Below are 23,788 nucleotides of genomic sequence, written 5' to 3' on the forward strand. Positions count from 1 at the left end.
GGAACCGAGCTAAAGCCACCGCATAAATAGGTCTAACTTTATTGCTGGGAGTGGAAGATTGGGTTGTGTAGGAGTTCTGTATAAGATAGACCACCACTCCAGGAATGAAATTCCCAGATAATGTGGACAAAATCTCAAAGTGTAGACCAAGTTAACCAGGGCATCTACTCCCTGAAACCTTTGTCAAAAGCTATAAAATAGCTAGAGAATGGAGGTAAGAATGAGAGTAGATATGGTTCTTGGTTTCTATACAAAGCTTACTTTCCTAGAATTTTTATAACATGTTCATATCTGACTTTCAATAAAAGCAGTGTGAGTCAACATTTGTGGACATTATTTCAGGTCCACTGAAGTTAAAGCCAGTTCCATGAATAATAACAGGGGCCAAAATTTATGAAGCACTATGGACTATATTTCATTACATCACCACCACATTTCTGTGAATTATTCCTGTTTTACCTAGTTACTGCTCCTTGGAGATGCCAGTAACTTGCTAAGGTCATAGCTAGTAGGTGTTGGCACAAGGTTCCTAACCCAACAAGTATGATTCTGAAGCTCGCACAGTTGGGTGCTTACTGTATTGCCTCCCAGTCAAGTCACTTTTTGTTACCTGCACAGCACCAAACTAGGTAGCCAGAAAAAGAATAGAAGGGATTCATAACCCAGAGGCCATTGGTCAAGCAAAAACTGTTCTCACTCTCCCAAGCTATTGGTAGGCTTCCCACTTTGTGTCCCCACATGCCCCTATATCAAATAGCCCCGTACCTCAGAATGTGACCTAATTTGGAGATAGTCTTTACAGGAATAATGAGTTGACAGCATCTACTGCAAAATTAATTATTGTATAATTATGATACACTCATATGCATTATGTAATTCTGAAATGTAGCTCCATCTGAAACGACGTTTTAGTCAGAAGCTCATGCCATCACTACGTCTCATGAGCTCCTGCCAGCTGATCTTCCCCTACTATCTTGCAAGGACTTTTTCCCCCAAACAATGTGATATCCATATTTTCATGTTAAAAGAAAACTGACATAAATGTCAATAAAAGATGAATAATCTCAGGTCATACATGGAAGAAGAGAATGCATTTATTCTTACTTCATTCAGGGTCAGGTGGTTGCCTTCTTAGAAGGCCATGGTGGCTGTGAACTCACTTGTCTTAGTCCAAGTTACTCTTCATGCCCAAGGTTTACAGAGCAATGAATTATCTGACCTTTGGGCAAACAACCCAATGGGAACTGCACAGTCACACAGTGAATCATGGTTACCTTATATTTTAAAAAGCTGGGACTTGGGAGTGCTTAGAGTTAAAGCACTTGCCTGGCATGTGTGAGGCCTGAGTTTTGTCCTTAGCACCACAAATTAAATAAAAAGGAATGCTCAATTAGGTATACTGAACATTACAAATAGAACAGAGTTGTATTGACAATCATTCTGACCACGCCCTTCTGACTTTTTCCTTGGTTATAAAGATTTGGATTTTAAATGCTATTTAGGCCTTTCTAATTGAGAGCATTGTGAGTACAGACTTGGATAGGTTGAGGCTCATGCTTTCCTCTTGACATCCTTGTGAATGGGAGCAAAACATTGGAACCAAGAAAACACTTGCCTTTCACTTGGATTTCAAAGGGAAGCTTTTGCCAGTAAGGAAATTGCAGGGTGAACAGAAACCATGGAAAATAAGAGTAAGCTCAGGGACCAGATGTCCCCGTGGACCTGTGTCCCTGTTTGTGTCTGTTTGGTTTTGTGGCTGTTCTTCATCTACTCATTCAAGATGTATTTATCAAAGGCCTTTTACGTGTAAGGGACATGTATAGAGCAAAACACATTCTTAACTAGCGTTGGAACTTCCACTAAATGAGGGGGAGTGCCACTAAAGCAGATACAGATTTGGCAAAAGTAACCCAAACATCCTGTGCTTCCTGGTAAAGTTATCCCAAACAGTTTTTTTTTTTTTTTTTTTTTTTTTTGGGTGCTGGGGATCGAACCCAGGGCCTTGTGCTTGCAAGCACTCTACCGACTGAGCTATCTCCCCAGCCCCCCAAATAGTTCTTGTTGACTTCTTGTTCTCACTGGGTCACACTCCTTATGTCTTAACGTGTCTCTCAAAATTAATATACTGAAACTAATTTATCAATATATTGGTATTCAGAGGTGGGGCCTTGGGCTAGTTTGTTATTCAGCTTTCTGTTACTGTAACAAATACCTGAGGTAATCAGTTGAATAAGGAAAGGTTTATTTTGGTTCATAGATACAGAAGTTGCAATCCATGGTTGGTTGGAGAGCCTGCCCACTATACCTTTCACGAGCACATTCTTGGTGTCCTAACTTCCTTGTTTCTGCCACCTTTTGGAGGTAGAACCTAGTAGAACCATGAGCTAAGGACCAAGACTTTAACGATGGGCCTTACGGGGACATTCAGGGTCTAAACTAAGGTGGGCTTGGTAATCCACACCTATAATCCCAGCAACTTGGGAGGCTGAAGCAGGAGGATGGAAATTTTGAGGTCAGCCTTGGCAATGAAGGTTGACTGTCTCAAAAGATGGGGAGGGCAGAGGTATTGGGGATGTAGCTCTGATAGAGCACCCCTGGGTTCTACCTCTGGTACCTGGGAGGAAAAATAACAAACTACAGCTGCTGAGGGTGTAACTCAGAGTGAGTGCTTAGCATGCATGAGGCCTTGGACTCAATCTCCAACCCCCCCCCCCCAAAAAAAAGGGTGATCTGTTAGGATTCAATTAGGGCTTCTGTAAAGGGGCTTGAACGAGTGGGTTTGTTTCACCCTGACCCTTCATGTCATGTGAGGATGCAGCAACGAGGCGCAATCAATGAGGAATAGGCCCCTCACCAAACACTAAACCTGTACTCCATCTTGAACTTCTAGTCTCTTGAACCATGAAATAAAAATTTCAATTATTTATAAATTACCCCATCTGTGATATTTATTACAGCAGCTCGATTGACTAAGACACCTTCCTCTTTCTTTACTGTCTCCTCTTTCCTCGCTCCTTGCTATGGATGTAAGACTTGTGACAAGCCCTTCCTTCCTTCCCATCCATATACACACCTTATCAGATCACAGGAGCCATAAGGCACCCTGGCTTCCATCAAGCTCCCCTCCATCTTCCCAGACCCACACTGAGTCTCCACAGTGCCCTTCAGCACTGCAGGAGCCCTGGAAGCTTGCCCTCCAGAATCTGCTGTCTGGGACTCAGTAATGTGGTGTTCTCACAGCGACTCTGGGCCACTCAGCCTGTGAAGAAACAGTAAACAAGTGTGAATTTCCTGGCCTGCTGCGCAGAATTCTGTGCAGTTTTCAGGAATCAGGTACCTCTGCTGTTGACAGTGTTGCACCTTTTGGCTAAGAAATGTGCCCCAACAATTCAGCACTGGCATTGAGAGTAGCACCAGTTTCACATTTAGATGAGACCGAGGAGGTAGGGACACTTTCTTTTCCTTCCATGAGGGACACTTGGCCACCAGCCTACAGGAGGGACGCTGCTCAGAAACCACTTCTGTGAACTAGGGGCGGGGATGGAGGAAGAAGCAAGAAGAGAAAGGGTTGAGGAGCTGGGAGAGGAGAGGGAGGGAACGTGGGCAGAGCAGGGAAGCCAACCTGAGCAAACAGCAGCCTGAGTGTTCCCAAGGCCAAAATGCGGAGAAAATCCACGCCTGGTCTGCGTGGTGGTCGGTGTTACTGGGTTCCCAGGCTCTCTCCCAGCACTGTCTGCTTCTGTCTCACATTCTTGGGCCAGATGGGCTTGCTGCAGGGACACCCCCAGTGCCTGGATTACGGGCCTCCCTTTCAACCTCCCTTGCACCTTGAGTTCTGCTCTGACTATGAGTCCTTCGGCTGCTGTGACCAGGGCAAGGACAACCAGATCGCCGCTCGGTACTGGGACATCATGAACTATTTCGATCTGAGGGGCCACAAGCTGTGTGGAGGTTACGTTAAGGATATCCTTTGCCAGGTAGGCTTGAGTGTAACCCCGAGGGGAAGAGATGGAGCCAGCATGGCAAAGTGCCTTCCATCCCCAGTGGTAGAGGGTGCTGGACTGCTGGTGAGTCCTGCGGGGAGGGTGCTTTGGACACTCAGCCTTTTAGAGCTTGCCTGCCAGGTGCCTCACCTGAGAGCTATACGCTCTGCACACTGAAGCAAGGGTGGGCTGAGTTTGGTTTGCACAGGTTCCCCAGAGCTCTCCCTCTGGGGCTCTTCCCCAGGAGCCAGAAGAATAAGAGGTATTTTTCATGGAGCTCTCAGAGCAGGTTCTGTCCATGTCCTCTGCAGGGATCAGAGAGCTGGGCACAGCGCACCTGTGGAACTTCGGGAGTGTGTGAGGGAGGGAAGCAATGATATCTGCTGGGGTCCAGTCATTGATCAACTGGGTACTTTGTGCCAGGGGGGTCTCTGGTGTGATGATGATGGTGGCAGGGACTGTGGGGCTCTCCCTGGAGTACTGTCTGCCTAACACTCCAGAGCTGGTCTGACAGAGCTTCAAGTGGCTGAGAAGCGATGACTCAGAGTTTCTGCTTGTCCAGACTCAGCAATGGCCAAAATCCACATTTCTGGGAGGCATTGCCTTAGTTGAGCCTCAGCCTGGAAACCTGATGTGCACAGGCTGCACACAGACTTTATGGGAAGAGGGTGTTTAGGGGTGCAGGGACAGAGTCGATGGAAGAATTGGCCATGAGAAAGGAATACTCTAACGATGTGACAGAAGTCCAGGCAGGCCTTTGATCTGAGATGCTGCTGGGCATTCATGTCCCCTGCTGATGCCACTCTGCTACCACTATTCAGAAGTGCACTGGCTTGCGTGCTGCAAAGAGAGATTATCTGAGCCCCCCAGAGTCCAGGCAGGAATTACCATGGAGCCTGGCACAGAATTCAGCCACTTGGGTGGCACTGCCCCAGGGCTGTACTCTTTCACCTAGAGCACCATCTGTCATTGTTTCCTGGAGAATTAACTTGAATTAACTCTGGGATAGCCATGTAGTCAGAAGCTGGGCTTTTTAAATTTTTGTACCAGGGATTGAACCCAGAGGTTCTTAACCCCTGAGCCACGTCCCCAGCCCTTTTTATTTTTTATTTTGAGACAGGGTCTCACCTAGTTCTTAGAGCCTCGCCAAATTGCTAAGGCTGGCTTTGAACTTGCAATCCTCTTGCCTCAGCCTCCCAGCTGCTGGGATTATAGGCGTGTGCCGTGGTACCCTACAGAAGTTGGGCTTTTATGAGCAGTACTCAGGCTATTTGTTTCTGAGTTCTCCCCTGGTGGAAATGTCTCTTCCTTCCAACTTCCCTCTTTGGTGAGGTTTTAGAAAGTCATATGTAACCTCTCTTTTGTTTTAGAGATTTGAGGAATAAGGGTAATTTTAGCCAAACAACCCTACTTGTGTCTATTAAAATTTACAAGGCACTCTTTTTTCTCCCGCACATGTAGTGTGGTCTCAGCAATGATTCTGTAGTTATTATGAGCTCCATTTTACCAGAATCATTTGTCTAAGGTCAAACAGTCCTGAGGCACAAATCTAGATGTTCAGACTGCAGATCTTGTGACCTTTTGATCACATAACACCAAAGTACAGCACTGGCCAACTTAATTACTTTTCTGAGCTCCAGGAAGCGTGAGCTTCCTTAGAACAGAGAATTTGTGCACTTCACTTACTGCTGCTGCCTAGGGCCTGGCATGCAGAAGAGACTCAGTTAAGGCATGTAGTAGAGACGCTGGGCCTGAGTTTTCTTACCCATAAATGAGAGAAATGTTTGTTTAGTTATTAAACAGCTGCATAAGAATGTGCCATGTGGGTGGTTATATTTCCACCATCCCTTCTGTTCCTTTGTATTTTGTTCTTATTTTTGTGTCCCTTGGCCCTTTTTCCCACCTCCCAGAGTTGGAAGAAGTCAGGGAGATGACATTCAGGAGCAGGTCATTTTGCTTTTTGTGACTCTGACAATTATTCTTAGCTGACCCAGACAGCCCAAGGAGAGACACTGTGAGTCTCTGGTCTCTTTCCCTTTGCCCAATAAGCAAGAACTTGTTCTGCGATCTATAGTCAAGGGGAAAAAAAGAAGATGGGGAATCAAACATGCATGAAAAATGCTGCTGCTTCTTTTGTGAAGTAACGACATAGTGTAGGCAACTGAGTCAGGGCTGTATAGGTGGGCTTGGGAGAGAGGTTAGTAATCAGTGGGGTTTGGCTGATGGACTGTCCTCTACTCTGCCACTCTAAACTGTGTGGTTAATCTGCTTTTCTTACATTCCAAATCTCAGTTGCTTCTCTGTTTTTCATCACCATTGGAAGTTGATTGTCCACAAAATTGTGTTTTCACCCAAAAATTTCTGTAAGTCTAGGGAGGTACAAGTAGCAGATACTTTTGTAGACACACTGTCCAAATGTAGTTTTGTAAAGAGTAGTCATATTGCCCAGACATCAAAGTTCAAATATGTATAGCTCCCAGCACAGGGCTTTGCACACATCAGATGCAAATATTTTTAACAAATACATGAAGAAATTACTAGACACCCCATCTCTGGGAGTGATATAGCATGTCCATTTTGATCATTTAGCTTTTAATTGTAAAATATTTCAAACATGGAAAACCAGAAAATGAAATAACAACCAACATCCAACATTCAGATTTAATAAATGTGAAACTTTTGCCAAATTGCTTAAGAATTGATAAATAAGATCTTGCAGATATAACACTTATAAGAAAGGGAAAAACTGAAAAATTTGATACCATCTTCTGTTTTAAATATTCATCATCTAATAATCTCAAGTGTCAAGAGCTAAACTGAAGTGCTAAAGATAGTGAGTACAGAGTCCCTCCTTCCTTCCTTCCCTCCCCCTCTCTTTCTCTCTTTCTCTCCTTCCTTCCTTTTTCTTTCTTTTCTTTTCCCTTCCTTCCTTCCTCCCTCCCTCCCTTCTTTCTCCCTCCCTCCCTTCTCTCTTTCTTTCTTTCTCCTTCCTTCCTTCCTTCCTTCCTTCCTTCCTTCCTTCCTTCCTTCCTTCCTTCCTTCCTTCCTTCCTTCCTTCCTTCCTTCCTTCCTTCCTTCCTTCCTTCCTCCCCCCCCTCTCTCTTTCTTTCTTTCTTTCTCTTTTTTCCTCCTCTCCTCTCCTTTCCTCTCCTTTCTTTTTCTTTTTTCTTCTTTCACCAGGGGTTAAACCCAGGGGCACTTAACCATTGGGCCACATCCCCAGCCCTTTTTTATATTTTATTTACAGACAGGGACTCAGTGAGTTGCTGAGGCTGGCTTTGAAGTGGAGGTCCTCCTGCCTCAACTTCCCGAACCACTGGGATTACCGACATTCACCACCACATCAGGCTTCCCTTTCCTTTCTGCCTTTCAGGATCATTAACAGATAGAAAATATAGATCCAAGAGGTGATTTACTAGTTGTTGGCAATAAAAACTCTAGAATCCAGCCAGGGTGGTGCACATCTATAATTCTAATGGGAAGTTTGAAGCCAGCCTGGGCAGTTTAGTGAAAGCTTGTCTCAAAAACAAAACAACAACAACAAAAAATGGCTTGGGATGTAGCTCAGTGGTAGTCCACCCCTGGATTCAATCCCCAGTACCACAAAACAAAACAAAATAAATAAATCCCCTCCAGAATATTTTCTTTTAAATTTTAAACCCAGTGGCATGTAACCACTGAGCCACATTCCCAGGCCTTTTATTTTTTATTTTGAGACAGGGTCTCTTTAAATTGGTTAGGGCCTCACTAAAATGCTGAGGCTGGCTTTGAACTTGCAATCACCCTGCCTCGGCCTCCTTAGTCGCTGGGATTATAGGCATGCACCACTGTGCCCGACCAGAATTCTATTTTTTTCCCTGGCCATTTCTCCTTTATTCTTGCTCAAACTGTGACTCACCATTGGCTATCTTCCAGGAGTGCTCGCCCTATGCAGCCCACCTTTACGATGCCGAGAACCCTCACACGCCCCTCCGGAACCTTCCTGGGCTCTGCTCTGATTACTGCTCCGCATTCCATTCTAATTGTCACTCTGCCATCTCCCTGCTAACCAATGACCGTGGTCTCCGAGAGTCCCATGAAAAGGACAGTGCCCGCTTCTGCCACCTCCTCAATCTTCCGGACAAGGACTACTGCTTCCCCAATGTCCTGAGGAATGACCACCTCAACCGCAACCTGGGTGTGGTGGCCGAGGATCATCAGGGCTGCTTGCAGCTCTGCCTGGCCGAGGTGGCCAATGGACTCAGGAACCCAGTCTCCATGGTGCATGCTGGGGACGGCACCCATCGCTTCTTTGTAGCTGAGCAGGTGGGAGTGGTATGGGTGTACCTGCCTGACAGGAGTCGCCTGGAGCAACCTTTCCTGGACCTCAAGAGCATCGTGTTGACCACTCCATGGATTGGGGATGAGAGGGGCTTCTTGGGGTTGGCTTTTCATCCCAAATTCCGTCGCAATCGCAAGTTCTATATTTATTATTCATGCCTGGGCAAGAAGAAGGTAGAAAAGATCCGAATTAGTGAGATGAAGGTTTCTCAGGCGGATCCCAATAAAGCTGACCCCAAATCAGAGAGGTAAGAGGAACTCATGCAAATGCACCTCTATTGTTTTCTGAAATAACACGGATCAGTCCTTTGAGATGATAGAGGGGAAACCTTGCTGGTTTTACGGCACTAGCTTAAAATGTTGCCAAAGCAATCCTTGATTAGTGAGGACAATTCAAGTTAGACTCTTTAGTCAAGGGTCCTTATGGGATGTGACCACCCTAATTAGAGCCAGACTTGCTTGTCTTTACAGAGGATAAGCAAGGACTAGCAGCTAGAGGGACTGAGAAGTGATTATAAATAATATCAATACAGCTGGCAAGGTGTTATATGCCTGTAATTCCAGTGTCTCAGGAGGCTGAGGCCCAAGGATCATGAGTTCAAAACCAGCCTCAGCAATTTAGTGAGATTCTAAGCAATTTAGTGAGACCCTGTCTCTAAATGAAAAATGAAAAGGGTTGGGAATGTGGTTCAGTGGTTGAGCACTCCTGTGCTCAATTCCTGGCACACACACAAAAAATCAATACATTAAATATAATTACAATCTCTAATTATTGTGTGACCCTTGGATTCCAGACCCTTTACCTTGTCCGTGCACTTTCAGATGATGACAGTTCTAGCTGACCCCAAGTTCATGTTCTTTTCACTCTATCACCCTGCCCATTCCTTCTCTTCTCCTTTACCTTGTTTCCTTTTCCATCACAGACACGTGGAAAGATTGGAGAAAGCATGAGGAATTGATACATTGATCCCTACTAACTTGCTCAAAGAAAGGAATTGAAAGTTCTCATAGAGCACTAATAGTGAAAGAAAGGGATGGTTGTTCCTTTGGCTGTGCCTCACTTGTGAAGTCATGGTCTGAAATAAAAATGACCCACGGAGGAGTTACAGCAGGAAACAAGGATTTTCTCAGAATCTAAGCTACCTGCTTTGTGATATCTGGAAACTCTGAAGCAGATCTTGATTGACTTTGCAGATCTTGGTGATTTGGACCAGTCTATTTTAGGTATCTCTAGAGGATGCAGCTTTAGCTGTGTCACAGCCTAGTGCAGAGTTTCTTTTCTTTCCCAGGGTCATCTTGGAGATAGAAGAACCAGCCTCAAATCATAATGGTGGACAACTTCTTTTTGGTCTGGATGGCTACATGTATATATTCACTGGGGATGGAGGCCAGGCTGGGGATCCCTTTGGCAAATTTGGAAATGCCCAGAACAAGTAAGCTGAATGGAGGCTGGGTCCCTGCCCCTTTAGAGTGAACCCCTGGTCTAGCGCTTTTGCCAAAATAGAGTCAAACCCAGAATGCTTTCTGCAATATATAGTCCCATTTAGGCAAATAAGAGGAACATTTGGTTTTCTGTCCTATAAATAATGTATATCATATACTTTTGTAGTTAATATTGAAGATGCCTAATGTAACTTTCAGATACTACGTAAAGAAGAATTCAGTTTTTTAAATATATGTTAATAGGACACTATCCATGACGTCAATCACTCAATTAAATTTAGTCCAACTATGTAACCAAGCTCAGTGTTTCAGGAGTGGTAGGCCCTGGGGACATGTAAAAAGTTAAATGAAGGGCCGGGCGGAGTGGCTCACACCTGGAATCCCAGCAGCTTGGGAGGCTGAGGCAGGAGGATCGCAGGTTCAGAAGTCAGCCTCAGCAACTTAAAGAGACCCCGTCTCTAAATAAAATATAAAAAAGGCCTGGGGATGTGGATCTCAGAGGTTAAGTGCCCCTGGGTTCAAATCCTAGTACAAAAAAAAAAAAAAAAAAAAAAAAAGAAAAGGTTAGTTAATGAGAGCTAGTGCATATAGGGTGTTTACTTGTGTGTCAGAGACAGTCCTAAATACATGACACGTATTTGAGAATTGTAATTCTAATAACCTTCAAGGTTAAAAATTTTATCTATTTTGTTAATTGGTTTATCTTCAGCATGCTGGTCACACTGTAAATATGTGTGGAGTGAGTGAATCCTATGATGTGTAGGTATTATGATATCCATTTTACAGACAAGAAAATGGAGGCACAGAAGTCACACAGTAAGTAAGTGGCAGAATGATCTAGTGCTGGAGTTCACTGATGCTCTGGTGCCTGTAAAGGTCATGTGGTTCTTCTCTCTTTGCACCCAGTAAGCACTTGGCTCCCATTATTCCTAGTAATATAAATATTAAAATTAATTATAATACAAAGCTAACATTGAATGCTATGATTCAGGGATTGCATTAAGTACTATATGCACAATAACTCATTTAACCCAATCACACTAATGTAATGTTACTCTCCTCAGTTTTATAGTTGAGGACACCAAAGCCCAGAAATCAAAGTCATTGGCAAAACCTCTTCAAAGTCTCTGTTCTATTTACTGACAGCTTTGCTATCTGAAAAATAATAAAACAGCTTTAAAAAAAGAACTCATGGTATTAGACCAAACCGAAGAAAAACAGTTCTCATAATTAACATAAACATTAGAAATGCAACTTTTTCAGGGTTACATGGACCAGAAGCACATCAAACTTTTGCTTAGTAGTTGTCCTTGAGTCAAAAATGGGAAAGTCTTAACATCCTGTATATATTTAAAAGAAAAAAAAAAGGCACTTCTCCTCATGTGATACCCAATCATCTCCTGTCATCATTGTACCCTGGGTGGTCTCTGGTCCTGTGTCCATGTTCAACTGAGCCTGATTCTTGGCCTTCTGTCTTTCAGAAGTTCCCTGCTTGGAAAAGTGTTAAGGATCGATGTGAATGGGGCAGGCTCTGATGGCAAGCGCTACCAAGTCCCCTTGGACAATCCCTTTGTTTCTGAGCCAGGGGCCCACCCTGCCATCTATGCTTATGGGGTCCGAAATATGTGGCGCTGTGCTGTGGACCGAGGGGATCCCATCACGCGCCAGGGCCGAGGCCGGATGTTCTGTGGGGACGTGGGCCAGAACAGGTTTGAAGAAGTTGACCTCATTGTTAAAGGCGGGAACTATGGCTGGAGGGCAAAGGAAGGGTTTGAGTGTTACGACAAAAATCTTTGTCATAATGCCTCTTTGGGTAAGTAAGAAGCTGTCTGGGTGCTTTCTTGAATGAGTGGAGTGGGTTGGAGGAGGAGTGAAGGGATGAAATCCCAGTGTCCTGCAGGTCTTTTCAATAGTCCTTTCTTGTGTGCTGTGGGATGGTGCTTCTCTGGGTGGTCCTCCACTTACTAGCACCAGACACCTTAATGATGCTTGTTAAGAAGTGCAATTCTGAGGTTAACTCAACAGTTATTTTCCTATTGTTCTGTCTCCCTGTCCCAGCCTTAGAAAGAAAGTACCTTTGAAATGACCACTTTTTGTTTTACTGATTTCTTCAGGCTATTCTCTTTCTGTAAAACCAAACTCTTTTGCTCAGACCACAGACACTTGCTCTATTATGAAATGGAATGTTGCCAAATTCTGGGATAAAAAAAATTACAATTATTTTTTTGAAAAGTAGATTTCTATGCTCTAGGCCAGGACTGATAAATTTGCATTTTGGGTGGATGTGGGGGTGGGATCAACTAGGAATCTGTATTTTAAGTAAGTTACCCATGTGATGTTTGGGCAAACTATATTGAGATCTACTGGCAAAACAGAATTGGTGGCTGCATGTTTTTATTTATTTCCCAATTTGGTGATAGCTCAATGAAATGATATTCTACCTATACTCAAGGGAGAATATAATCCCTGAGCATCAATAATCAAGAAGTGTTTTAGAAATCGCATCTGGACCAAAATTCCAGTGTGCTGACTTAGTCTTTTTTGTTCTTTAAGTTACAAAGCAGTCTTACAAACCCTCACAATACTTTCCATATCCTTAAACCTGAGTTCTAGGTCAACCTTGGGGAGAAACCTATGTGTTTTAATCTTCATGACACTGCTTTATAGATGGGGGGAGTTGGACTTAGATAACAGTCAAATGGGAAGCTCACAAATATTGTGGCTGGTCTGTTGAAAAAAAAAAAATAAGCATAATGCACTTGGCCTACTGGTCCTACTGATGACCAAGAGCTAAAGTGTTCTGCATGGAATCAGGTAACTGCATCAAGAAGCCCCCTTTTTCCTTTCAATTTTTGGAGACAAAACTCACTATCTTTCCTTGTTTCTGTATAGATGACATTCTGCCAATCTATGCTTATGGCCACAAAGTGGGGAAGTCAGTCACTGGGGGCTACGTCTACCGTGGATGTGAATCCCCAAATCTCAATGGCCTCTACATCTTTGGGGACTTCATGAGTGGGTAAGAAGCATTGATGTCACCTTTGCTTTTTTTATTTAAATACTCTTAATGGCTGTCACTTACATGATGAAATACAATCTCTGAAGAGCACAGTTAAACACAGTTTTACAAATGTATGCCCTCATATTGTCACCAACCATGTCAAAATGCAGAACATTTTTATCATCTTAGAAGGTTCCTTCTTCCTTGTCACCTGTAAACACACATACATGCACACACAAATGCACACACACACATTAGTCAGAGGTAACAGTCTGACCACAAATTAGATTTTTTCCGATACTACATAGATGAATGGAATCATATGTCATGTACTTTTTGGGGGCCACTCTTCTTTCATTCAGTGATGCCTGTGACATTCATCAATGTTGTTGCATACGTCAGTAGTGTCTCTGTATTTTATTGCTTCTAATATTCAGTTGTATAAATACACCACAATTTATTCACCTCTTCTTCCACTGATGAACAGTTTGGCCAATTCCTGTTTGGGGATATTATGAATAAAACTGCTCTACTGTTTTGTGGTTTTCTGTATCTCCATATACTCTCTAGTAACAATCAGAAATTAAAATTTAACAAAATGGCATTTCCACTGTGGGGTCTAGTCATTCCTTATGTTTCTTCTTTCCAAGTGAAGGTATCTCGGCCTGAAATTTTCTTTGTGGAAAGACTTTTAACTCTAAATTCAATTTCTTTAATGGAGAGAAGCTGTCTCTTTCTGAATGGGCCTTGGTCGTCTGTGCTTTTCAAGGAATTTGTCTAGTTTACCAATTAGCCAAATTTGTTGGCATCACTTTATTTATAATATTACTTTATTGTCCTTTCAATATCTACAGAAACTATAGTATGCTTATTTAGTTACATATTGGCGATTTCTTTCTATCTTGATTTGATTCGATGTTTACTATTTTTTAAAAATTTTTTCTAAGAAACATCTATTGAGTTTACTGATATTTTTGTTTCCTGTTTCACTGAGTTATACTTTTTCCTGCTTTGTGTTTAATGTGCTTTTCTATTTTTAGTTTTTCAGGATGAGAGATGAACTCATTAACCTGAACTCTTTTACGTAAGACATATGTTTAGTGATATAAATTTCACCCTAAGTACCAGCTAGCAGCATCCTATGAATTTTGATGTATTGTGTTTGCATTTTCATTCAGTTAAAATATCTTATTTTATAATATCTAAACAGCCTTTTATTCCATCCAGTCTGTCTTCCTTCCTTCCTTTCTTTTTTATCTCAATGTTGTGTTTTTCTCCATTAGAAACTTTACTTAGATATTTTTAAATATCTCTCATGTCTTTACTTAACTTTTTGAACTTATGGAATATGTTCAAATGAATTTTTTTGTATTGGGGGTTGGACCCAGGGATGCTTACCACTAAGCTACATCCCCAGCCCTTGATATTATTTATTTTGAGGCAGGGTCTTGCTAAGTTGCCAAGTTACTGGGATTATAGACATGTATCACACCTAGATATTTTAATGTTTTTGTCTGCTAATATTAATACCTGTGTCAGTTGTGTGTCAATTTTGATTGATCTTTCTTTATTATGGGTTATATTTTCCTCCTCCTTTACTTGTCTGGTAATTTTCAATTTAATGCCAGAAAGTATTAATATAAGTTTGTAGGTACTGGATCTTTTTGTGTTCCTATAAATATTTTTGAGTTTTGTTCTGGGACACAGTCAAGTTCCTCAACAATAATTTGATCCTTTCTTGCTATTAATATTTGTTGAGGACCAAAGTGGTACTTTTTCTAGAGCTCTTAATTCCTTACTATTAAGGCGAAGCTTCCTGAGACTCTGCCTGTGAATGATGTAAGCACCATTCCTGACCCCAAGCAAGTGCCAGGCGCTTTCCCTTCCAGTACTCTCCTTGCTTTATGTAGTCCCCTTGCGTGCCTGCTGTTGAGCACACTGAGGAGTATTTGAAAATCTCTGGAGACCATTCTCTGTGTAGTTTTCTTCTCTCCATTTTCTGTCCTTCAAGCTTTTACTGCTTTGATCTTCCTGAACTCTTATCTCTATCTTTTCAACTCAAGGAATCTCCTGGGCTCTGCCTGTGTGTTCTCTCCCTGTGCTGGGAACTCTCTCAAGGAGGAGTCTGGAATAATTACAAGGCTCATCTCATCTGCTTTCTGTCTCTCAGGGAATACACTCTTACACTGCCCGATTGTCAATGTCTTTTTTTTAAAAACACATTTTTTAGTTGTAGATGCACCTTTATTTTATTTATTTTTTGTATGTAGTACTGAGGATCGAACCCAATACCTCACATGTGCTAGGCAAGCCCTCTACTACTGAGCTACAGCCCCAGCCCTTGTCAATGTCTTTTAAATTACTCTTGTTCTATTTTGTGCAGATTTTGACTAATTGAGGTGGGATGGTAAATCTAGTCCTCATTACTTCATCTTATTTAGTAAAAATGTAGTTATTTTCATGCTTCAATTCTTGGTTATAGAGATGGCATTGTTAATCCTGGGTTAGGTCCTTCACAATTACCTATTAGATTGTTGGGACTTCATTTTTCTTTGCTTTATTTTCCCTCCACAAAACACATTACCCATCCACATATCACTTGTTTGATATGCAGTGATTTTTTTTTTTTTTTTTTGGTACTAAGGATTGAACCCAGGAGACTTAACCACTTAAACACATCCCCAGCCCTTTTTAAATATTTTATTTAGAGACACAGGGTCTTGCTAAGTTGCTGAGGTGGCCTAAAACTTGAAAGCCATCTGCCTCAGCCTCCCTATTCACTGGGATAACAGATGTGTATCACCATGCCTGGTTCATTTTATAAAATCTCTCTCTCTCTCTCTTTTGGTATCAGGGGTTGAACTCAGGTGCACTCAACCACTGAGCCACATGCCCAGGCCCATTTTGTATTTTACTTAGACAGGGTCTCACTGACTTGCTTAGTGCCTTGCTTTTGCTGAGGCTGACTTTGAACTGGAGGTCCTCCTGTCTCAGTTTCCTGAGCCACCACACCCAGTTTTTTTTCTCATTTTATAGATGAGGAAACTGAGGTTTAAAGATGTTGGACAACTAGCCAAAGTTCATAAACCAATAAAAATGATGAGTCTTTTTGCAGTGGTGCAGTCTTCTCAGGACCCTAAACTTATAATAGAAAATGTGCTTCCCCATCTAAGACAAGTGGGTCTAAAGTATCACTGAAGCAGCTTTTTGGTTCTTCGGGGAGGCTGGTTATTGCTCTCTTTGTGGGAGACATAGTCCTGGAACTCAAGGATTCTTGGATCTAGGTGGAAAACTATCCTGCAGAATGGAAATATGGATTCCTAAAACATAAGGTTTTATTTTTCATCTAGTCGACTTATGGCTTTGCAGGAAGATAGAAAAACCAAGAAATGGAAGAAGCGAGACATTTGCCTGGGCAGCACCTCATCCTGTGCTTTCCCAGGGTTGATCAGCACCTATAGCAAGTTCATCATCTCCTTTGCTGAAGATGAAGCAGGTAACCAATGTGCAGAGCTGTTTGATGTCTGCTTACTTTACTTAGATAATCACAAGCATCAACTGAACATTTATTATCATTGTCACTTTTTAAATAGTAAATACTACTTCTACTATAATCATTATCATTGAATCATCTCTTATAACATACTGCGTACTCTTCAAAGCCCGTCTTGTTTTCCACCTTAACTAGTAACCACAACACCTCTGTGATGTTAATTATTAGGTTCATTTCACCAACAAAGAAACAGGCTCAGGCTGGGGGTGTTGCTCAGTGATAAAGTGCTTGCCTAGCATGTGCAAGGCCCTGGTTTCAATTCCCAATAGTGCAAACAAACAAACAAACAAACAGGCTGCTATGCTAGCTTACTTTTCTTGTTTGACCTGCACGCCTCATTGTGAGTGGTATATCAAGTATGCATTTGGGTCTTTTCAATCCTTTGACTACAAAGAGATTCACAAACTGTTCCCTCCTTATTCTTCATTACAGTTATAGGACCATCTCAATCACAGTTATATGGCCATGTGCAGGGCCAATAGTGGGCCAGACTAAATGGATAGTGAACACTTATCCTGGGATGGCCTAGTGGAAGGAAGCTTATGATAGGCTGACTAGTTGGCCTGACTCTGCCAAGAGTTTGTGAGTAAGGAAGAATTTATTTCTTGAGAAATCCGAAGAAAGGGTAGACAACTAGGTAGATGGGAGGTTGCTAGGTACATGTGAATGGTATCACTGAAGCTAGGCATGAGCTCATATTTGAGAGGGGAGAGACACTCAGCTCTAAAAAATTTCCAAAATTTTTATAATCAGAGAAACGATTTTTAATTTCAGCTTGACGTGTTATGTTTCATTTTGAGATGTTTCAATTTCAAATTTTAAATAAACTCTATTTTGTTTTATACAGGTGTATATAGTGATCTTTTTACTATTTGGCACTGGATCTAGCCATGCTTAGGGTCAAAGAAGATAATGAAGTTCTCTCAGAGTCCCTTCCAGACCTGGGGTTCTCTGTAGATGTACATCAGAGCCTTGAAGAGTTCCTAAGTGTTTGGTTTCTTTCCACTCTGAGCCACAGGGTGGCTGTACAGGATCTTTACTTAAGTAGGATATAAAGAGATCTGTCAGCTCCTGAATCCTTTCCTCTCAGCTAGTTATGAATAGATAGTTTGAGATGAAGGTTTTATAGGAGTAGAGGGCATTTTGGAAAACTCAAGTCTTTTTAATAGAAAATCATTGGTGTGAGTTCCAAATTGGAAATCCAAACATATTTAAAAAAAGTAGAGTACCATAACCTGGCAGGACGATGCAGAGTGGGCAATGTTTAGATGAGCCCCCTGGAGAGTGGACCCCCAGCGGCAGGCCTGCCCAGGGATGCTGGGCAGCCGTTTTCTGTGGCTGTCTCCTTTGCAGGAGGCCACAGGACCCTCAGCTTTGGTGGTTTGGCTTGTTGTGCCTGCAGGCAACTCAGGAGAAAACAGGCAGTTTTGGAAAACCAGTCAGTACATCTGGCAAAAAAAACTAAGTGTCCTTGGCTGAATTCTGGGAAGTGGACTTGCCAGGTATTCTCAGACCAGACTTTGCCCAAGGGCAGCCCTGAAATCAGTGAGACTTTTCCCTAGGCAAATAAATTTCTCCCAGAGTTGGTGGTTTCTTTTGTTGCTACATAAATGAATTTGTATTTTTCTGCTCTTAGCATACTCTTTCCACTTAGAGACATTTTTTTGGATTTGAGCATTATTTCATTATTTTATGTTATCAGTCACCAGTTAGTAATTCACCAGTTAGGTGAATTATTTTTTAGTGGAACCAGAACTTCCCCTCAGCTAATGCCACTGTTTACTTACTGAACTCAGAGTTGACAGTTGGTATAAACAAAGAATTGCTGAGTGAATGGCTGATGTGGAACTACCCATTGCTGTTTTGATTGATTGGGTTTCTGAATGTCACTCACCTAAGCCCATTTCCAAGAGGTCTGGCCAAAGCAATGAGGCTTGCAGTAAATTTATATTGCGGTATTTTGTTTCAAATGGCACATGATAGATTTTTTTTTTTTCTCCTTAAAATATATTCTAAAAATATCGGTTGGAAACTTCAGTTAAAATTCACCTGTAGTGGGCTGAGGATTCATCTCTAGAGTGCTTGCCTAGCATGTGCAAGGCCCTGGGTTTGATCCCTAGTATCAAAAGAAAGAAAAAGAAGAAAAAAAGAAAAGATGAAGAAAATTTCCTCTAGTTGTATTTCCTCTTAACTATACAGGGGAAGTCTATGGCAAGTTGAAGATGTATCATTTACATAAGACTGTAGTTATGTAAAGGGAATATGTGGCAGGACAGGGTTTTCAATTCTCCTTTGAGACCAGGAAGCCTTTGTATGGTTTGGAGGAGTTCCTGCTGGAGAGCAAGCAACCAGGTATTAGTGGACTTAAGGAGTAGAGAAGTAGGAAACTAATACTATCTTCTGATTATCAGATTATTGAACACTTTCTAATTGAATGTCTAACAATTGTGATCCTCATTTCTTGAATGAATAACTATCTGGAGGTTTATGCAGGTTAGGAGGTCACAAGCTGGGTAACTGGTGTCATGAGAATTCACAGAGTTCACACCCAGATCTTCCTAACTCTGGGGCTCATCTGTACTATCCCTCACGGATAACTGCAAAGTCAGGTGCAATGAGGCAGGTACTGTGAAATTGGTGATGTTTTCTGAAATTCAAACAGAGAGAAATAGGGAGAAGCCGGGCTCTTTCTAAGTGATATCTGAGAGGGCGGATAGAGGTGATTTTTGGAGGGCATTGAGAAGACTGAGAGGAGGGGCTGAAGAGGGGGGAAGGAAATAAATAGCCCAAGGAGCGAAGAAAGTGGGGAAATGAGAGACTGAGGCTGAGGGGAAACAAAAGGACTAAAGAGGAAGAATCAAGTGACCCATAATGGTCCTTGGTCTGTAGACTGGATTTCCAAGGTCTCAAAGAATCTGAGAGAGCTGGGAGATGGAGATTCACTCCGTGAAGTTTCACAGAGAGAAGAGACGGTAAGGGAGAAGGCTGTTTGGTGGTTCTGATGGACCACCCTCTGAGCTGGTCTTTGTGTGTGGGAGCGTTTGCGCGCGTGTGTGCTTGTGTACGTGCACGGGGTATTGCAGATTTAACCCAAGGTCTAAATCACTTAGTTTCACTGAGCTATATCCCCAGTTATTTCTATTTTTTATTTTGAGACAGGGTCATACTAGGTTGCTGAGGTTGACCTTGAACTTGTGGTCTTCCTGCCTTAGCTTCCTTAATGACTGGAATTACAGGTGTGTGCTGCCGAGTTGGACTCTGAGCTGGTCTTGGAGTTCAAAGATGGACTTATTCCTCAAGGAGCTCACAGTCCAGTGAAGGCCGGGCTGAATCTGAATTACAGAGTATCATTCATGGGGCTCACTGCATTTGAGGGCCATTACCTCATTTCGTTTTCCGTGCATCCAGCTCTGTCTCAGCCCTGCTGATGTCCTGTTATTGCTTGTCTACTCAGGGGAGCTGTATTTCCTGGCCACCTCTTACCCAAGTGCCTACACACCACAAGGATCTATTTACAAATTTGTTGATCCTTCAAGGTAAGCATTGGTATTATTTCTTCTCTGGTACATTTTTATTAATCCTTTTCTCCATGGCAGTGATTGAAAAACAGTGTTTACTTCTCAAAAATAACCAAAAATGATCACGAAGCACATCTATGCCCTAGAAGAAAAGCAGTTTGGGCAAAACAAAATGTGTAGGACAATGTGTTCCTGGGAATTGTGGGCTTCTTGGGAAATGGTCTTATGCAGTTGGAAACCAGATCTTGAGCTAGTCCATGGTGATTAGTCTATCTCTGTTGCTCCTATTTTTGAAAGATAGTCTTCTCGAAATTTCTGGGGGTATACGACAACAGAAATACACGCCCAACCACCTGATCAAGTATTGCTGCCCAGTCTCCTGGGCTAGTTGAGGTTTCATAGTCTTTGGCCAATACCTTCAGCAGTCAGGTTTCTTTCTATCTCCAGCTGATCTGTTGTGGAATCAGTGGCAGTATCTGATCACTTGGTGCATTCTTTTTTTGTTGATTGCTGCTGCTTTGCCCACCTCTCTCTCAAGTTAACCATCTTCCCACAGAGCAGGTCAAAGCTGCAAATCCAACTTCTCATTTGTGAGGTTGTTGAGTCTGGCCAGTGTTTCTGCCTCTACAGGGAGATGCAGTATTTCCACAGTGAGCAGTCTGGGCAGTGCACTGCATTTATCTCAAGATACTCACTCAAAGCAGGAGGGTTCCCCAGAAATTATCTTACAGATAAACCTGCAGAGGAACACTATCCTTTTGAGGCTCAAGTCTCCCAGAACTGACATTAGGCCTACTGCACAGGGCTCAGGGGCCCTGCCCAGCTCAGCTTCCATTTAACTGAGCTCTGGGATTCTGTGTTCTCAGAAGTTCCCAGAAGAGGCTCAGTCCCCCAGGTTGTGCCTGTGGGGCTCTTGCTGAGAAAGGAGAGCAAGTGTCCTGACGTGCACTTGGTACTGGGATGTCTCTACAACTGGGTCTGCTTCTTTGCACACGTCCCCTGCACTCAGGGGAGGGAGAGACCCTGGGTCTTTGAGGTGCTTGGGTGGGTTGATAACACCTGGATGGAGAGTTCTGCTCTTTCCACTCAAAGTTTTCCTGTGTGAATCAATTTTTCCTTCCTTTAATAGTTTACTAATTTGGTTTGGAGGTAACTCAACTCCCCTCTTTCAGAAGAGCAGCTATGAGAGGTTGGACAGAAAGTAGTTGTAAGGCCTTTTCCACCACGAAAGATGTCTCCTCACTCATTTTCCTTTTTCTATGTTGGCATTTGTTGAGTTATTACTGTGTGGCAGGCACTGTGCTAAGTTCTGTGCATGCATGCTCTCCTGGAATGGTGACAGTATTCCAGCGAGGCAGGTTAACAGGTTACCTAGGCTTAAGGAAACCTCAGCTTAGACAAGTTAAATCACTCTCTTAAGATAGCTAGGAAGACGGGGCTCAAGACAGGAACTCAGTTCTCCTTTGGGATAGTTATTCCAGCTCTGCTTACTCGGTTTAGTTATTGTTACATTGAATCATACAAACTCTCAAAGCTGTAGTGGACCAGACTCAGCCTGTCTTTGCACTATGTGCACCCGTTTCAGCATTCAGGGCGGCATGGATGGATTTATGAATCCTTTTCCCCTTCCTGACTTTTCCTCCTGCCCCTCATTTAGAGGCAGCCAAATACAGTGCTTGAGAACAAGGACCTTGGAGCCTGGATTTGAATTTTGACTTTGCCACTAACTAGTCTTGTGAACTTGAGCCTTTATGTGCCTTAGTTTCCCTTATTTAAAACGGGGCTAGCTGGGCACGGTGGTGCCTGCCTGTAATCCCAAGAACTTGGAAGGCTGAGACAGAGGATTCCAAGTTCAAAGCTAGCCTCAGCAATTTGGTGAGACCCTACGCAACTTGGCGAGACCCTGTCTCAAAGTGAAAAAATAAAGAAAGGCTGGGGATGTGCTTCAGTGGTTAAGCACCCCAGGGTTCAATCCTTTGGACCACCCCCCAAATTAAAATAAATAAATAAAATAAAAGAGGGCTAATGATAGTACCTATCTCACATGGTTGTTATGAGCATTCAGTAAGTTAATATTTATTAGATATTTAGAACAGTGCCTAAGCACTACAGAAATACTCATTAAATAATTCAAATTATTTTTCTTTCCCTCTACCTTGAGAAGGGATGGTGCCAGTGAGAAGGTGATTTGAAGTCAGATGGAGAAACATCGGGGACTGGCAGGTGGGGGCAGGTGGTCCCAGCTTTGCTCTGCATAATGGGAGTTCTCTCATTGACCAAAGTCCCTTTTATTTTAGAAGAGGCACCCAAGAATGAGCAGTTTAAGAAGGAGTGTGCTGCTGGGTAGAGAGGCTCACTTTACTTAAGGACTCTGCCATGAGTTTTTTGGAGGGATTTTCCTTAAAGGGGAATCACCACCATCACCACTGCCACCATCATCTGGTGAGCACATGCCGTGTGCTGGGCATTGTTCCAAGTGTTTGTTTGTTTGTTTCTTTTTTTTAAATCTCAATTCTTTGTTAATCTCTTACAGTATGCCAGGCACACAACTCTCATTTAATCTTTGCCATATCCATGTGAGATGGGTAGTATTATAGCTTGCATTTTATAGATGCAGAAATTGAGACTTAGCAAGGCTGGTCATCAGGATGTGAACCTGATTCTGTCTGTCACCAGGTCCATGCTCCTAACCCCTTCACTGCACTGTCTCCCAGGTCCCAAGGGCCCTCGCCTTTCTCCTGTCCCTCTGAGCCTGTGGCATATTCCTCCTCCTTCTACCCATTCCCCGGGCTAAGAGAGGGATGACCCCAATTCTTGTCAACATATGCTTTCTGGTGACCTTGATTTCCTGGTTGCATCTTCACAATTCTGTGTCCTCACGCTTTCTGTTTGTGCTTTTAGGCGAGCACCCCCAGGCAAATGCAGATATAAGCCAGTGCCAGTAAAGATCACCAGCAAGCGAATCCAGTTCAGGCCACTGGCCGGTGAGTTTCTCTTTGAGTCTTAGGCATCACCTTCACCTTGAGCTGCAGGCAGTGCCCTCAGCAAATACACTATAATCACAGGGTGGACGGACTTAGTTTATCTCCTAAGGGTTATCTTTTGGACTAGGATTGTCACTTGTGGCTCAGTCTGTACATCTCCTTGAAATACCAGAGAGAGTGGGAGAGACCTGTCTCTACTGTGACCAATTGTCCTCTAGCCATTCATTCCTTTTTTTTTTCTTTCATTCGTTTATATGGTCATATATTCATTTATCTGGCATCAGTTATTTTATTTAGTGCTTGCTTTATGATGGGCACTGTGGTAAGCTCTGGGGACATAGTAATGCAAAAAATCTTTGACCTACAGGATTTCAGTGTCAAGTGGGAGGAAGGGAGGGCAAATAAACAAATATTGCCCTGAGGTTCCAGGGCACTGAGAAGGTACCCTAGTTAACATGAGGAATTCTTCCTCCCGACAGAAGGAAGAAAGGTGTCAGGAAGGACTTACAGAGGAGGGATACCATCCTAAGGGAAATATTTCAGAGCCATATATCTCTGGAGTGACCCTATCAATGAGGAGGATATGTGGATCAAGGCCATTGAAGGGAATTTTTGTAATCACAGAGGAAGGAGGATCATAAGTTGGAGGCCAGCTTCAGCACTGAGTGAGACTTCATCTCAAAATAAAAATAAAAAAGGGCTGGGGATGCACTTCAGTGGTAGACCAGCCCTGGATTAAATCCCCAATACCACAAAAAACATTAATAAAAAGAATTAGGATTAAAGAATCCTTATGCAAGCCAGGTATGGTGGTACATACCTATAATCCTAGCTACTCAGGAGGTTGTGGCAGGAGGATTGCTTAGGCCTGAGAATTCAAGGCCAGCCTAGGCAACATGGTGATACCCTTTCTCTTAAAAATAAATTAATTAAAAAAGTTATGTAGTGCTGGGTGTGGTAGTCCACACCTGTAATCCCAGGGGCTC

At 42.8% G+C, this 23,788-nt stretch overlaps 2 protein-coding genes across 2 annotated transcripts in view; both read left to right on the top strand.

Annotated features, from left to right (window-relative positions):
- TAF1A (TATA-box binding protein associated factor, RNA polymerase I subunit A) overlaps nt 1-7,932 on the top strand; it is a 34,968-nt gene extending 27,036 nt beyond the window's left edge. Inside the window, exons 11-12 of the mRNA XM_079106797.1 lie at nt 3,873-3,977; nt 7,899-7,932. Of these exons, the coding sequence (XP_078962923.1) occupies nt 3,873-3,961 (89 nt within the window). The 3' untranslated portion in view covers nt 3,962-3,977; nt 7,899-7,932. The remainder of the gene's footprint in view (nt 1-3,872; nt 3,978-7,898) is intronic.
- Nucleotides 1-23,788, top strand: part of HHIPL2 (HHIP like 2) — a 28,756-nt gene that overhangs the window by 3,679 nt on the left and 1,289 nt on the right. The window contains exons 2-9 of the mRNA XM_079106792.1: nt 3,873-3,977; nt 7,899-8,551; nt 9,593-9,736; nt 11,228-11,559; nt 12,639-12,765; nt 16,098-16,243; nt 19,755-19,836; nt 22,720-22,802. Of these exons, the coding sequence (XP_078962918.1) occupies nt 3,912-3,977; nt 7,899-8,551; nt 9,593-9,736; nt 11,228-11,559; nt 12,639-12,765; nt 16,098-16,243; nt 19,755-19,836; nt 22,720-22,802 (1,633 nt within the window). The 5' untranslated portion in view covers nt 3,873-3,911. The remainder of the gene's footprint in view (nt 1-3,872; nt 3,978-7,898; nt 8,552-9,592; nt 9,737-11,227; nt 11,560-12,638; nt 12,766-16,097; nt 16,244-19,754; nt 19,837-22,719; nt 22,803-23,788) is intronic.

The sequence above is a fragment of the Sciurus vulgaris genome (assembly GCF_902686455.1).
Source record: "Sciurus vulgaris genome assembly, chromosome: 12".
NCBI classification, from domain to species: domain Eukaryota; kingdom Metazoa; phylum Chordata; class Mammalia; order Rodentia; family Sciuridae; genus Sciurus; species Sciurus vulgaris.